This window comes from Syngnathus floridae, chromosome 18 (genome assembly GCF_059516105.1).
Source record: "Syngnathus floridae isolate MCC-2025c chromosome 18, RoL_Sflo_1.0, whole genome shotgun sequence".
Classification (NCBI taxonomy): Eukaryota; Metazoa; Chordata; class Actinopteri; order Syngnathiformes; family Syngnathidae; genus Syngnathus; species Syngnathus floridae.
In genome coordinates, this window is record NC_142430.1 from 3,734,521 (window position 1) to 3,748,952 (window position 14,432).

The 14,432-nt window shown below is 51.8% G+C and overlaps 2 protein-coding genes across 5 annotated transcripts; both read right to left on the reverse strand.

Annotated features, from left to right (window-relative positions):
• Nucleotides 1-608: 608 nt before the first annotated feature.
• Nucleotides 609-2,753, reverse strand: chmp6b (charged multivesicular body protein 6b). Its single transcript, XM_088359193.1, has 8 exons — nucleotides 2,532-2,753; nucleotides 2,238-2,347; nucleotides 1,676-1,763; nucleotides 1,510-1,596; nucleotides 1,313-1,378; nucleotides 1,125-1,205; nucleotides 971-1,043; nucleotides 609-885 (listed from the first exon to the last, which is right to left on the reverse strand). The coding sequence occupies exons 1-8, from the start codon at nucleotides 2,592-2,594 to the stop codon at nucleotides 842-844; spliced, it is 612 nt and encodes a 203-aa protein (XP_088215319.1). The 5' UTR covers nucleotides 2,595-2,753; the 3' UTR covers nucleotides 609-841.
• A 1,495-nt stretch (nucleotides 2,754-4,248) lies between these two features.
• abca5 (ATP binding cassette subfamily A member 5) lies at nucleotides 4,249-14,177 on the reverse strand. 4 transcript variants are annotated; one of them, XM_088360472.1, is made up of 38 exons: nucleotides 13,954-14,076; nucleotides 13,325-13,479; nucleotides 13,043-13,232; nucleotides 12,797-12,970; nucleotides 12,607-12,704; nucleotides 12,323-12,549; nucleotides 12,113-12,254; nucleotides 11,745-11,933; nucleotides 11,494-11,641; nucleotides 11,215-11,392; nucleotides 11,079-11,137; nucleotides 10,712-10,998; nucleotides 10,496-10,615; nucleotides 10,294-10,432; nucleotides 10,085-10,175; nucleotides 9,879-10,018; nucleotides 9,697-9,816; nucleotides 9,390-9,597; nucleotides 9,151-9,320; nucleotides 8,958-9,085; nucleotides 8,677-8,814; nucleotides 8,460-8,573; nucleotides 8,217-8,387; nucleotides 8,022-8,135; nucleotides 7,811-7,948; nucleotides 7,475-7,546; nucleotides 7,297-7,388; nucleotides 7,103-7,232; nucleotides 6,861-6,978; nucleotides 6,695-6,786; nucleotides 6,396-6,565; nucleotides 6,254-6,329; nucleotides 6,092-6,186; nucleotides 5,902-6,021; nucleotides 5,678-5,830; nucleotides 5,525-5,604; nucleotides 5,361-5,416; nucleotides 4,249-5,209 (listed from the first exon to the last, which is right to left on the reverse strand). In XM_088360472.1, exons 2-38 carry the CDS (start codon nucleotides 13,436-13,438, stop codon nucleotides 5,054-5,056), a joined length of 5,007 nt encoding a protein of 1,668 aa, XP_088216598.1. In that variant the 5' UTR covers nucleotides 13,439-13,479; nucleotides 13,954-14,076; the 3' UTR covers nucleotides 4,249-5,053. The 4 variants fall into 4 exon arrangements, with proteins under 4 accessions (XP_088216598.1, XP_088216597.1, XP_088216595.1 ...); XM_088360471.1 differs by having other exon boundaries at nucleotides 12,797-13,232; nucleotides 14,038-14,177; XM_088360469.1 differs by having other exon boundaries at nucleotides 12,797-13,232.
• Nucleotides 14,178-14,432: the final 255 nt, after the last annotated feature.

A 14,432-nucleotide genomic window follows, 5' to 3' on the forward strand; every position in this document is an offset into this window, starting at 1 on the left:
TCACACCTTTTCTGCAACACACAAAACGACACGCGAACGCAGACGTCGCACAAATCAGCGCTGAAGCAAGCAAACTTGTGTGATTGGCTGGACATGGCGCAGACGTCACAAGCCAGCAGCTCAAACAAAGGCGGTAAAAATACACCAAAGAAAAAAAAATAACTGAGGTCACCTGAAGGACGTGGGGGTGCGCACGCCCACAGCCACGCTACTCCACATCCACGCGCGTGATTCATTGGCGTCGGCGGCTATGGCATGCGGTTGGTTACCTTACTCGCAGATATGTCGCCTCAGGGCGTTCAGAACTGCTTTTTGCGTTCCCAATTTGCTACAAAATATAATTTTGATCATTGTTCTTGCCTTTTCTCTTGTCGTAGTTGCAATATTTGTAATTTGTTATTTGGATTTAATATTGCAAACACCCTCGCTCGTTTGAAGGTTCGTGGAGTAGTCGGCTCTTTGGTTTCCCCCTTTTATGAATAAATGCTAAAAAAAAAACAAGCGTTTGCTGCTCCCTAGTGGTCAAAACAAACAACAGCAGCGGTGGCAGGATAAACGCTTGGAAAGCAGATTTTACTGACACAATAAAGGAGCTTCTCACACCAGAGGAAGTTTTACAAAAATGCTTCCATCTTGCTGTCTGCTTTTATTTTAAAATCGGCGCCATTAAAAACTAAAGCAAAACACAACAAAAACAATTTGTCTATTGTATTGTACTAACGGGAACGTTAGCAATGTTGCGGTTCCAAATTGCAGGGCATGATGGGTCTTCTTGGAAAAATTCTCTTCACGCTCGGCCCTCAAGGTTGTGGAGAAGCTGAAGGTCATTAGTTTTCCATCTTCACGCGGCCAACATTTCCGCCTTCTTCCTCGGACGTTCGGTCGCTAAAGGAGATGACAACAGGTTAGGCGTAGAACATTCGGGGGGCTTTTTGCATCGTGCTGCCAGAAGACGGCGCCCGAGACAAACCTGCTTTCTCCTCGGCAGCCTCGGGAGCGTTGGGCAGTTGGTGCGAGGGGACATCCGGAAGCAGCACGTCTTCCTGAGCGAGGTCGCCGAAAAGAAAAAGCAGCATCAGAACGATGAGGCCAAGATAGCAGCGGCTGTGGCGGCGGCGACGCACCTGAGTGATGGCCTCCAGCTCGGCCAGAACGGCGTCTTCATCATCCTGGGACAACGAGCCCGACAACATCTCGTCGATTTGCTGAATGGGGAAGATTGCACAAAACAAATTGGGCGTTACTTACAGTGCTCATATTTTAAGCCGATCATTTATGAGGAAGAAAAAGCAAAAGAGTCACGCCCACACACCCTTTGATACTCGATGGCGTCCTGCGTCTCGTCCAAGATGCGCTCCACTTCTTCCACGGACATCACCTTGCAAGAAAGATGACGTTTTGCAGCCCACATTGCGACAATGAGCCGATAGCAGCGACACGGCAGCTGGCCGCCGACGTCACTTTGAAGCTCCACTTATGTTGTGGGCTGGTGATGGCGCCGTGACCAACCTGCTGCATTTTCTTCAGGCACTCGTTCCCCACGCGCAGGCCGTCGATCACCTTCTTCTCAATCTGGGCGAACTCGAGGTCCTGAACCTGAAACACAATCAAGATGGAGCAACGGTGAGGGAGGTCAAGCCAAGGGGGCGTGGCCTCGCAGTCACGGCCGCCCCACCATGCGCTCCAGGTTGCTGATCTGGTTGTCCGTCTTGTCCAGCAATTGATCCTGGTAGCGCTTCTTCTTCAGCAGCAGCAGCGCTTTACTGAAGGGGACAAAAGTCAGAATCTCTTAGAAACGCAGCGCCGTTTCCGCTTTGCGCAGTGGCCATGCTGGGATGGACGAGGCTGCCGTTTGGGGTCGTAAGTGCAGTGGACAAAAAGTCCAAAGGGGAAAGGCCCACGTTGGCGTGCATCGTTGTTGCAATCGGGTAGAAGAGCACCAAGTCAAAGACGTGTCGTTGCTCTTCACTCACACTTCATTTGCCTTGATGTGAGTGGCAGCCTCGCTGATCAAACCCAAACGCTTGGCTCTGGTTGTTTACAATCAACTGATTTCCTGCCTGTGTTTGTTCAAGAAGACCGGGGAAGACAACATAGGTGCACCGTTGTGAGGTTGGGGACAAAATCCCAATTAGACTTTCTTGCCCCATAGTGATTGTAGCTTCTGTCATTAGCAGGTAGGCGCAGATCCACTGTGCCAAAGTTGGTGGAGTGCTTTCCCCCCAGTTGGGACTTACTCTTTCCTTCCATTTTTCAGCAGCTGCTTGGCTAACAGTCGTTCCTTCTCCAACTGCAGCTCGATCTTCTTCTGGTACTGCCTCAGTTTATCTCGTTGCTGTTTCAGTTGCTGAAAAGACGCAAAACATTCGTGTAAACGTCTCAGCCTACCAACAGTCATCCGCAATAAATCGAGCTGGCCATCACGATATGTTTCCGTGATTGACATGGGCCAATTTGCACAAGTTTGCCTGTGATCCCACGTTCTTTTGTTTCCGATGCTAATTGGATGCATCAAGTGGGCATATACTGACCAAAACGGCCTTGTCTTGTTCCGTCACTCGAGTCTGCTTCTTTTTGGCAAGCAGAGTCCCCATCGTGACGAAGCATAACAGCCGGCGCCGTCACATAAATCAGCGTAAAGCTCGATCAAACGATGATTTGTGTTGTTACACCTGATCAAGAAAAAAAGACGAGCTTCAACAGTGCTGCCTAGCTAACGGGATGACACCCGGAAGTAAGACGGTGGCTGCGCGGGGACAAAACCAAAAGACAAAAAAGGGAAAACGCGTTTTAGCCATAATTTTTATGCAGGATTAAATTTTACACGGGAGAGTGAAATAACCTAGTTTGCATACATTAGACCGATATGGAAACCGGTCAAACTAATTTATCACGATCCGTTCACCATCAACACATTTCACAGCGAGAGGACCATGTTGCGGGGCAAAAATACGCATAGACGCAATGCACTGGACTGGATACCCATGAATTAATGGCGGACGGACATTTTGAATTGCTCTATCGCCATCTCGTGGTAAATGTCTGAAGCACATGCTTTAAACCATTAAATTACATTAAATAAAATAATAATAATAAAAAATAATAATAAAGGGATCCAAAAATAATATAATTAAATTAATTAAAATAAAGTTATTGTTATACATATTCATTTATATATACATAATATATTAAAATTTATATTTGTATTTCTATTGTTATTTCATTTATCTAATTCTAATGTAATTTAATGTAATGGTTTAAGTAATGTAATGTAATGGTTTAAACCATAATGGTTTAAATTTAATTTAAAAAAGAAAAAAATTACAACTAAAACATCCATCCATCCATTTTCTGAACCGCTTAGTCCCCACGGGGGTCGCGGGCGTGCTGGAGCCTAACCCAGCCGTCATCGGGCAGTAGGCGGGGGACACCCTGAACTGGTTGCCAGCCAATCGCAGGGCACACAGAGACAGACAACCAATCGCACTCACACTCACACCTAGGGACAATTTGGAGTCTTCAATCGGCCTACCAAGCATGTTTTTGGAATGTGGGAGGAAACCGGAGTGCCCGGAGAAAACCCACGCGGGCCCGGGGAGAACATGCAAACTCCACACAGGGAGGGCCGGAGGTGGAATCGTACTCGCACCCTCCTAACTGTGAGGCCGACGTGCTAACCAGTGCGCCACCGAGCCGCAACTGAAACAATGAAATACATTAAAATAAAGTTATAGTTATACGTATATATTTATATGCTTGTATATTAATATTATTTATACATGTATTTCTATTTGTTAATTTCATTTATTTAATTCTAATGTAATTTAATGTAACGGTTTAAGTAATGTAATGTAGTGGGTTAAATCATGTAATAGTTTAAATTTAATTAAAACAAGAAAAATACATTTACAACTAAAACAATAAAATAGTTATAGTTATACATATATATATAATATATAGTTATAGTTATATGCTTGTATATTAATATTATTTATACTTTTTCTATTTCTATTTGTTAATTTCATTTAACGGTTTTCAACATATGCTTCAGACATTTACCACAAGGGGGCAACAACGCAATTCAAAACGTCCGTCCACCATCGAGGGTATCCCAAACATATTTTTGCCCCGCAGCATGCTCTTAAGTGAGCGCTGAGAAGAAATGACATGTGCAGAACAAGCGAACTAGTTTATGGTACTTCATCCAGCAGATCTTTTTCTAGTCTGTAGGTCACAGAGTAGAGTCAATTAGGGACACAAACAACAGGCTTTATTGTGTGTGGAGCGATTAATTTTAGATCGGCATTCGTTCCCACAATGCAACGAGCTGTTTACTTTCAATCTAACGTATTATGGGTAATTGTCTTCAGCTCAAAATACGTTGGGGAATCAATTATTCAATACCAATTAACACATAAGAATACAAAACAAAAATAATGTAATACATTAATTCAGTAGTTTCAGGGGATAAAAATTAAATCCCAAAAATAAATGTTGCCCACCCCTGGTACTCAGCTGGGTCTGCATCAGTGTGAAATGAAGGGACGGGATCTAAAGTCCATTATTGTGATCATGCTACTGAGACAGTGAGCTGCTTTGGTGCTTCAATCTTGGGACGGATCACATTTCCACAAAAATCAAAGAAACCTAAACTAAATAAGTCCTTTCATGCCTCCTTCACCTGTGCCTTACAAAATCATCATCAGCAAAGCTGGCATTTGTGTGTTCAGAGTGCACGTTGACACATAAGTGGCTCGAGCGTTGATTTGGCAGTGTGAACGGGGCTCAGGAAGTCTTACCTCCACCTTCTTTTCGCATTCTGCTTCAGTGTTTTCACCCTGGACGATTTGCACTTTCAAAAGAGACATGATGAAAAAAGTCCCCTTTGTGCTGTCCGTTCCTCAGATATTGAGAAATCAGGACATTCTGGCCTTCACGCAGCTGCCGCGGCCTTTGACGTAGGCTTCGGTAAGCCGTGCAAAAGGGCTGCTAAAGATTTGGCGCCATACACGCAGTGATTTTTTTTTTTTTTTTTTTTGCACACGGGAGGTGGTCACAGCTGTCGAACGACACTGTCGCCGCCGCGGTTGTCAACAGAGCGGTCGTCGAGGGTCTGTTCGTTTGACAAGCGGCGCCACTGGAAGGTTGTGCTGAGCGAGCCCGCCTGGTCGTCCTCGTTCTCCTGCTCCTTGGCAAACTCCAGGAAGACCTGAAGACGAGACACCAAATCTATTTCTCCCCCATTAAAAACATTTTTGGGCAAGGCTAGTGCATTATTGGCTCAAGTGATGCTTGAGAACACTACAAGCAGTTAAAGTCTCGAGTTGTTTGACTGGGGGTGTGGCACATGCGCGTCTCACCTGTTCCAGAGTGGACTGCGAGAAGTTGTATTCCTCAAACTTGTACGTTTGCTTCACTGTGCACACACGACAAAACCCTTAGTTGATGACATCACCACATTTGCCGTGTGTGTGTGTGTGTGTGTGTGTGTGTGTGTGTGTGAGTTTGCGTGTGCGTGACTGACGGCGCTCCAGGTGCGAGAAGGCAGTGGCCAGAGAATGGACGTCCTCCGTGGGGATTTTGTACGCCATCAACGTGGCAAAGCTGTCGCGAGAAACACGCCATCAAACGACGCGCGGCAGAGCCATCGGCCCTCTTTCAAAAGGCGTGTTGTCACCTCTCCTGTCTGGAGGCGTGCGGAAAGATGGCCACGATGTCCTTGTGCACCAGCGCCGTCTGTTGGAGTCCCGCGCCGGCCTCCCCGAGTTTCAGCTCCAGGCCGTAGCTTCGGCCGTACTTGGCCTTCAGGTGCTGGATAGAGCCCAGGCACCTGCGGGACGGACGCAAGACGGGTAAGACTTTGGAGGCTCGGGACGAGACGAAAGACAGGACGGGACGCGCCTGAGCCGGCCCGACACCAGGATGGCCACGCGGTCGCACACGGCCTCCGCCTCCTCCATGTAGTGCGTGGTCAGCATGGCGCCGCGCTGATGGTCCCTCAGGGCGGCGCGGATGGCCCTCCTAAGGAGCAAAGAGAACCAATGATAAACTAAAAAGCGCATTTGTGTCCGTGTCATGGAGCCAGGCTGACCACACGCGCTGTTTGGACTCGGGGTCCATCCCGGCCGACGGTTCGTCCAGCAGGAGGGTCTCGGGGTTCCCGATCATGCTCAGCGCGAAGCAGAGCTGGTGACAGAAGCGCAACGTCAAGAACGCCGCTCGCTTTTGCGCAAGCGGCGTCGGGTGCACTCACTTTTCTCTTGAGTCCTCCGGACAGAGACTTGGCCTGCTTGCGCACGTGCTCCTTCAGCTCCAGAGCGTTCAGCACCCTGCGCGACAGCAGCTAAAGAGTTCCAAAGGTGCCGAGCCACGCTAATGGACTTGAGTTGACGCACCGCTGGATGATCTCAGGGGCGTCGCGTGCCTTTAGCCCCTTGACGGCTGCGTAGACCTCCAGGTGCTCAAGCAGTGTCATCCTGGGCCACAGAGGGTTGACCTGGGGGCAGTAGCCCACGTGCTCCGGGGGGGCGCCCCACGACCCCGTGCCAAAATCTCCCATCAGCACCTGAGTACACCAGAGCATTTGTTTATAAAGAAGTGATTTGTGTCAACTTGTCATATATATTTCCATCTTGTTCATTTCAATTTTTGATGTGACTGAATGGTTTGGCGAAGCGCTCGAGCGGCGGCGTACCTGTCCGGCCGTGGGCTCCGTCTCCCCAGACAGCATATGTATGACGGTACTCTTGCCCGATCCGTTTGGGCCCAACAGTCCGAGAACCTCGCCTGGAGAACGACGAAAAGTGACGCCAGTGATCAGTGATTTGGTCATTTTCAATTTTGGCTGGCTCACAAGCAACCTTTTCGAACACAGAAGGAGACGTTCCTGGTGGCCACTTTTCCACTCTTGCTGAGAGCAAAACCTTCCCTGCGACTTTTGTACATCTTCCTCAGGTTGCTGGCGACCAGCACTGGCTTCTATGGAGAGGAAGAGTAGGGTGGAGAAAAAATAAATAAAAACTCACCGGGTAATGCAGGGACGCGAGCAAACTTGGCTAACTCTCACAAGGACACTTTGCCACAGAAAAACGTCGACTCGTACCTCGTCGCCGGGGCGGCAGGTGAGCGCCTCTTTGACCCTGGCCTTCTCCATCTGGATGTCGACGTCCTCATGCCAGTCCGGGCCATCTTCGGGGTTGCGTTCCACTTTGGGCCTCCGCACCGATGAAATCCTGAGAGGACGACGCAAAAAGAGAGTTGGCCAAGACACGTGGCAACGTGACAGCGGCCGCTGACCTGCACAAGCCGTCCGTCCTGAAGGTCCTGCCGCCGTGACGGCGCTCCAGCCAGCGCAGGAGCAGGAGCAGCAGCACGCACTGTAGGTACGGCTGGGCGCGCAAAAACACAACACGCTGCTGACATCACAAAAGCAAAATGCCGCCTGCGACGCAATGTTGCTTGTCGCTCGACTTACCGCAAAAACGGAGACCAGCAGATTGTTGAACACAAAGTCTTTGTCAGGATGTGACGATGGTAGGAAGGAGGCCTGGGCAGCACCAATCAATCAATAAATCAATCAATCAATCAATCAACCAATCAATCAATCAATCAATCAATCAATCAATCAGTCATGACAGTCAGTCAGTCAGTCATGACAGTCAGTCATGACAGTCAGTCATGACAGTCAGTCATGACAGTCATGACAGTCATGACAGTCATGACAGTCATGACAGTCAGTCAGTCAGTCAGTCAGTCAGTCAGTCAGTCAGTCAGTCAAGCCGGAACGGGTTGGGTGCTACTGGACTCATACCGTGGCGATGCAGCCCAGGCAGCCCATGAGCGGGTAGAGCGGGTTGAAGATGCACAGGGTGTTGTGCACCAGTTGTGTCACCCTGTTGCTGTTGCTCACCAGAGGAAGGTGGACCAGTGAGCCCGACACCACGCACGCCTGACGCCGGCAAGGCAACGATTGGAAGAGAGCAAAAAGGGCGGGGCTCATCCACACGACGGCGGCGGCTCACCATCATGCAAACGATGGACATGAAGTCCCGGTTGCTTTGCACTCGAGAGAAGCTGAAAGAGCAGACATATGTGAAGAGGACGACGGCCGGAACGAAGCCGGCACTGCAGAAGATCTGAGGGTGAGACCGAGAGGTCAACGTCAGGCGTCGTCGGTGCGCTTCGCTCAGACAAAAAGTGACGGCGTCAATGCAGACCACGGCGCTCAGGTTGCCGGCCGTAAGCAGGTTGTTGCCGTGGAAGGAGAAGAGGGTGACACTCATGCACGACACCACCAGATAGAAGAGGGACACGTCCACGGCCGCCTGCCCGCACCAGTAGGCTGACGGGAGCAGGCCCGACACGCGCAGCGTCGAGCGGCACTTGAGCTGAGGGCGGGCCGCAAACACATAGTTGTCATTTGCATTTTTTTTTTTTGTCCTCGACAGCCGCTCGCTCACCTCTCGGTCTCGCACGTGCTCCATGGCAAAATAGGCGGGCATGCCGGCTGTCAGCATTCCCAGCAGGACGGATTCGATGACGATCAAAACGCGCGCGACTACCAGTGGCAGTTGCTGTGGGACGCAAACGAGACAACCGAGTCATGACACGCAGTCGATGCTTATGTTGCCGTCCGAAAATGGACCCTGAGGATTCCCGTGAAGCAGCCGTACTCACGTAGTCAAAGGGTTTGCTCCAAGTGTGGATGCGGGCGGTGCTGTTGAGGCCTCGCAGCAGAGCGTTGCTCAGGATGTTGACGCTCATGGGCAGCGAGTGTACCGTGGTGCTGTTGAAGGCCAAACTGTACGTGAAGCCCTGCCAAGCCCACAACAAGCCAAAGACCAAGCCAAAACATCCCTGTGTCAATGCCTACGCTATGGGGAGGGGCGGATCGCTTTGCCTGCAAAAAAGCAACGCAAGCCATCTTTTTGTCTCGTTGCGACGTCTCAAAACAAAACCTTGCCGGATCCTGTCACGTTGATGGCGGCGCTGTGCGGAGCCACCGCCATGTAGTCATTGACGTTGCTCAGCTCCACCGCGATGCCCTGCCCTTCCACGTTGCGCACAAAGTCGGAAATGTCCGCACCTGCGGCGAAGGGACGCGTGAGGCCGACCAGCGAGACGGGCGCAAATATCCCCCCCCTGGCTCACCTGCGGAGTTGCAAAGCAGGAGGCTGCTGGCGTATCTACGGGGGGGCTCCTTCGGGCCCAGGAGGTACACGGCGGGCAGGAACCGGCGGCTCGGCGAGTGGACCAGGATGTTCCCGGTGAACAAGGACAAGAGCAGCAAGGTGGCCACAAACACCAGCACCAGGGACAGCCTGCCGGACAAGCCACACACACGCTTTCTGGGGGGCCCAAACTCCTCCGTGCGGTGACGCTCAACTCACACGTAAATCAAGGCCTTCCTCTCACGCCACAAGTTGAGCATGTGGAGCCAGGCCACACAAACAAACTGCTGGCGCCACAGCGCCGCGCCCCGCGCCAACTCAGCCCGGTCCGAGAACATCAGCAGCCGTTGGTCCGACTCGTCGCCATAGAGCGTGGCGCCGACGCACTCGCCGCCCTCCGCCACCTCCCGGTTGAACACGCTGTAGTCTTTTGTTTGGCAAAACAAAAAAAAGATGTCACATGACAGGGATTGAAGTTGTTCTAGAAAAAAAAGTTGTGCTCTTTTAGTTTGGAGGCGGATGTCACCTGCTTTGTCCACTTCCGTCTCCGCCTCCAGACGCAGAAAAACGTCCTCCAGCGTTGTCATGGAAACACCATAGTTGACCAGGCCGAGGTCAGGTCGGGCGTCCAGTTCTGAGAACAAACCTGCAGCCACAACAAAATGAAAAAATGCGGGGGGGGGCCAACAAAACCAGGCGAAGGCGTACCCGCAAAGGCATCCATGCTCTCGAAAGGCAGCGTAAAGTTGAGTTCCGCTTCCTGCTGCCGAGTCAGCTTGGCTTTGGGAATGTGCCGCTGGATCAGCGAAGAAATACTGGCCACATCGCAGCGGTCGCTGACGGACATCCTGACGGTAGTTGCGATGGGTGAGACGGGGTTGAAACGAGTGGAAGGTGACACTGGCGCCAAGTACCTGAGATGGTAGCCCACGCCGCACTTGGTCTTGAGATAGATGGAGGAGCCCACACATTTCAGGCGGCCATGCGAGATCACCGCTTTGCGATCTGGACGCACCACACGCACAAAACTCACGGGGTGGCCCGTGTGTGTGTGTGTGTGTGTGTGTGTGTGTGTGTGTGTGTGTGTGTGTGCGCGCGCGTGCGTGCGTGCGTGCGTACGTACCAGCGAGGATGTCGGCCTCGTCCATGTAGTGCGTGCTGAGGACAATCACTCGGCCGGCCCTGCGACTCTTCAGGAGGGACCACACTTGATGTCGGGAGGACGGGTCCATGCCAGCTGTGGGCTCGTCCAGGAGCAGGATCTAGGAAAGCCGCGTCGTCGAACCTGAGCAAGAGTGCGTCGCTGGACAGAGTGAGGAACGTACCTTAGGGTCTCCCAGGATGGCGATGCCCACTGACAGCTTCCTCTTCTGGCCTCCACTCAGATTCTTTGCTTGAGCAGACATGATCTTCTCCAGATCTAGATCTTTCAGCACTTTGGACACCTTTTTTTTTTTTTTTTTTTACCAGAATAAAGACCTATTAGACATTTTGTAGGACTCATCAAGACGACGAGATGAGAAAGCTTCCGCCACTGTTACCTCGGCGTCCACATGGGCCGGCGGGATGCCTTTAATGGCGGCGAAGATGTTAAGGTGCTCCTCTACGGTGAGGACATCAAAGAGGATGTTAAACTGCGGGCAGACGCCCACCAGCCGCTTCATCTCGGGCCCGTCGGCGATCTCCACCAGCGGGGAGCTATAAATGGTGGCCGAGCCGCCGCTGGGCGGGCAGATGCCGCACAGGATGTTTATCAGCGTGGACTTCCCGGAGCCGCTGTGGCCCAGCAGAGCCGTGATCTGGCCCTCGTAAATGTCAAAGGTCAGACCTGCGGACGGAAACGTGGCACTTTTGACGGTGCTACTGCTTTTTGTGATGCGGAAGATGCGGTGTGAAGGTGTGACCAACCTCTGAGGGCCTCCACGGTGTTGTCTTTGTCTTTGTACACCTTGCTGATGTTGTTGATGCTGCCGGAGAGGCAGAGCGCACACAAATGACAGTTTTGAACACACGTTTGGGATGGAGGAGAGGCCGACAGACTTACCGGATGGCCTCTCTGCCCCGGAACTCCGGCGAGACAGCCTCGGTTGGCTCGCCGCCGCCGGGAGCGCCGTTCACCTCGGCTTCGTACGGCGTGGTCACTTCCGTGTAGCGCTCGCTGCGCTTGGACCAGTAGGACGGTTTCAGGAAGTAGAGCAGGGACCTCCGCATCCCAAACTCGCCTGCGGGAAAGAAAACATTTTTCCGCCCAGACTTGTCAGGTCCCATTTGCTCCCATTGAAAGAGCGAGCGGGCGGGCAAACTCCTGAAAGCGAGCGCTCACCCGGCAGCACCTGGTCCAAGTAAATGGCAAGCAGCAGGTAGAGAAGGCAGTCCACAGCCAGCATGAGCAGCGGTACATAGAGCGGATGAGGCCCGTTGGCCAGGGAGGCCAACACGGCACCACCCCCTTGGGCTTCCAGGTACACCACCTGGGGGGGAAACAATCCATAGCATGCAATTAAAGATGCGCTTATGACTCATTTGCTGGGATTGGTCACGTTTTGGAGCTTTGCAAAATATAGCGGCCGGCACCTGCGCAATGCCGATGGAGAAGGCCGAGGGCGAGAGCAGGCAGAGGACCCAGACCAGCGATTGCGGGAAATCCGTCATCAGGATGGTGAAGAGCGACAGGCATCCGAAGACCACTGTCAGCATGGAGCCCACCGTGCTGGCAAACTTTGGCTTCTTGAACATCGGCGTCAACATGAAGGAGAAGAAGATCTGCGCACACGCAAACTTGCTCATCAGCTTGGCAAACATTTATAGCCATTATTACTCACTTAAGTGAGTTGAGAAGGTTCACCAAAAAGAACTCTGCTGCCATCTGGTGGCTTTGCGGTACTATCACACAGTCAATTTCAGGCTTCGTTTGGACAAAAGTAGAGCTGTTGGCTACTCACAGAGGAAATGCCGTAGAGGAAGTTGAGGGAAAAGACGAGCAGGAAGTTGCTGTTGGGGAAGAGCGCCGTGGAGGTGGCGATGATGGACATCAGGACGGACATGGCGCCCACCAGGACGGCATACAGCAGCCCCCACGACATCCTGCGGATGAGCCGATGGGCTTAGAGCAAACAGTCAGCGGTAACTCGGGGCCGGCGCCGCGCGTTTACCAGAAGGCCGAGTCGTAGAGCCCCATCATGCTCATGGTGTCTTTGATGCGCCGCTCCTTCTCCGCCGCCACGTTGACGATGAGGAAGGTGACGAAGGGTGTGAAGGCCAGAACCATGTAGATGGAGATCAGAGCGCTCGGGAACTTGTGCACCTCCACCCAGCCTGGCTGACCCATCATCACCGCCTGCACGTCCATCTCACTCCACACCGCGCGCTTGGTCTGCATCTGCGACCAGTCGCAGGCGTCAGCGCCGCGACTGCATGGATGGTGAGCGAGCCTCACCTGGATGATGGCGGCATCAATCAGTGACTGGAGGCGGACGAATCCAGAGTACCAGTAGTTGGCTGCTCGGCAGTTGCTGGTACTGCTCAGACAGTTGCCTACGGAACAAAGCCGGGCGCAGAAAGACACGTGTGCGCATGCTCAGACGGGGCACCAGGACGCTGCGCGTGCCGTGGATGACGTGCCGTACCTATGGACTCGGTAATGTCACTGGGCTGCGGCAGCTGGTTGTAGGGAAAGCGCAGGCTGTAGGAAGTGGCCGACGGGTCCGTGAAGACTACACCCACCAGGCCGAACGGATCGTATGTGCTGGCGTTCTCCAGAGCCGCCTCGCTGGCGAACGTCTCCAACATGTCGAGGAGGTCTGCATAACCGTAAAACGTGTTGGTGTGCAGGCCCATGTTTGCTAATATGTTTAGAGTTGTGTGCGCCTTACCCATCTCGCGGGCCACCTCGTCCATGATGCGGCTGGTGACGTTGGTGACGGGCGTGTAGCCGAGGGCGGCGGTGAAGATCACTTTGTCCGATCGCAGCTCCTTGGTGGACACTCCATTGTAGTAGATGTGCGGATTTTGATTGCTGATGACGATCAGCAGAGCCAGAAGCAGCAGGGGCAGGATCACTTCCTGCAAGCGCACCAGCAGAGCGCAACATCGACCTTTACACTGCCGCGGCTTCACATTTGTTCCTTCGACGGTGTATTCGAAAAGAGACCAACCTGCAAGCTCTGCTGTTTGGTCCTCCACTTGATGAGCACATTTTTGTGTAGAAGACTCCGGGTTTGCTGCCATACTGCAGCATCTCGGCTACTCCCGGCGTGCTTGGCGTGCATGACGTGCGTACCGCAGCTCGTCTGCCCAATGCTGGCTTCACCTGTAACACACGCATGCATGCAAGTGCCGCAAAACAAAAAGCACACATGCACGTACAAGCGCACGCACATAAAGAGCACAGAAAATGTGTCAATTCCTTCCATGTTTTCATACAGCAATAAGATGAAAGCAAACACGTACTGCTTTTTATCACCACCAGCTCTTAAGAAAAAGAATGATAAAACACCAAGGCAGCTATCACTATAAAGTCCGACGGAAACAGAAAATGAACAAATGTGTGCCCGCCAAGCAGCTATTGTCCAAACTACCGAGCTGGTTACGCCCTCTTTGGTTAATATTATTTGCTTTATTGCTGCCGGAAAAGTGGATGTAATTACAGTCAACGTTGCTAATAACAATAATAATATTGTCATCAATGCCTCTTTGGCAATAAAGGCGCTAAGACAACGATAGAGCCCGCAAGCGTCAAAATGTTGGCGACGAAAGCTAAAAATCATACATGTGATAAACTCACGTAGGACATGAAGATTATGAAGGCATTTAATAAAGCCTTTTGCAAGGTGGATCTTTTTGGGTTCGTATAGCGTTCGTCACTTACTTCCTGTTGTAAAAGTGCACGCCCCTTAAACACAACGTTGACCAATCAGAACCGCTCTTGGTATGAGTGACAGAGGCTTGCATCACTCGGATGAGGCGACAGTTGACGTCAGAAACGCGACTTAAAGAAAAAAAGACGCAACTCAACGTGTAACAAATCAGACGGTGCGCATAAGCCCCCCGTGGTAACAAAGACTAAGAGTGACAATTACCACATGGAAATGACTTTATATAATAAAGTCTTTGGACATCACAGAGCTAAATGTCCTTATTTTTCTTTGATACGCTGACCAATTACAGCCCTCTGTTCTAACTCATGCTGCCTTCCAGAACGTTTTCGCACCTCCGACATGGAAAAGGGACTGGAATGCCACCTTGAGCTGGTTGACATTTAAA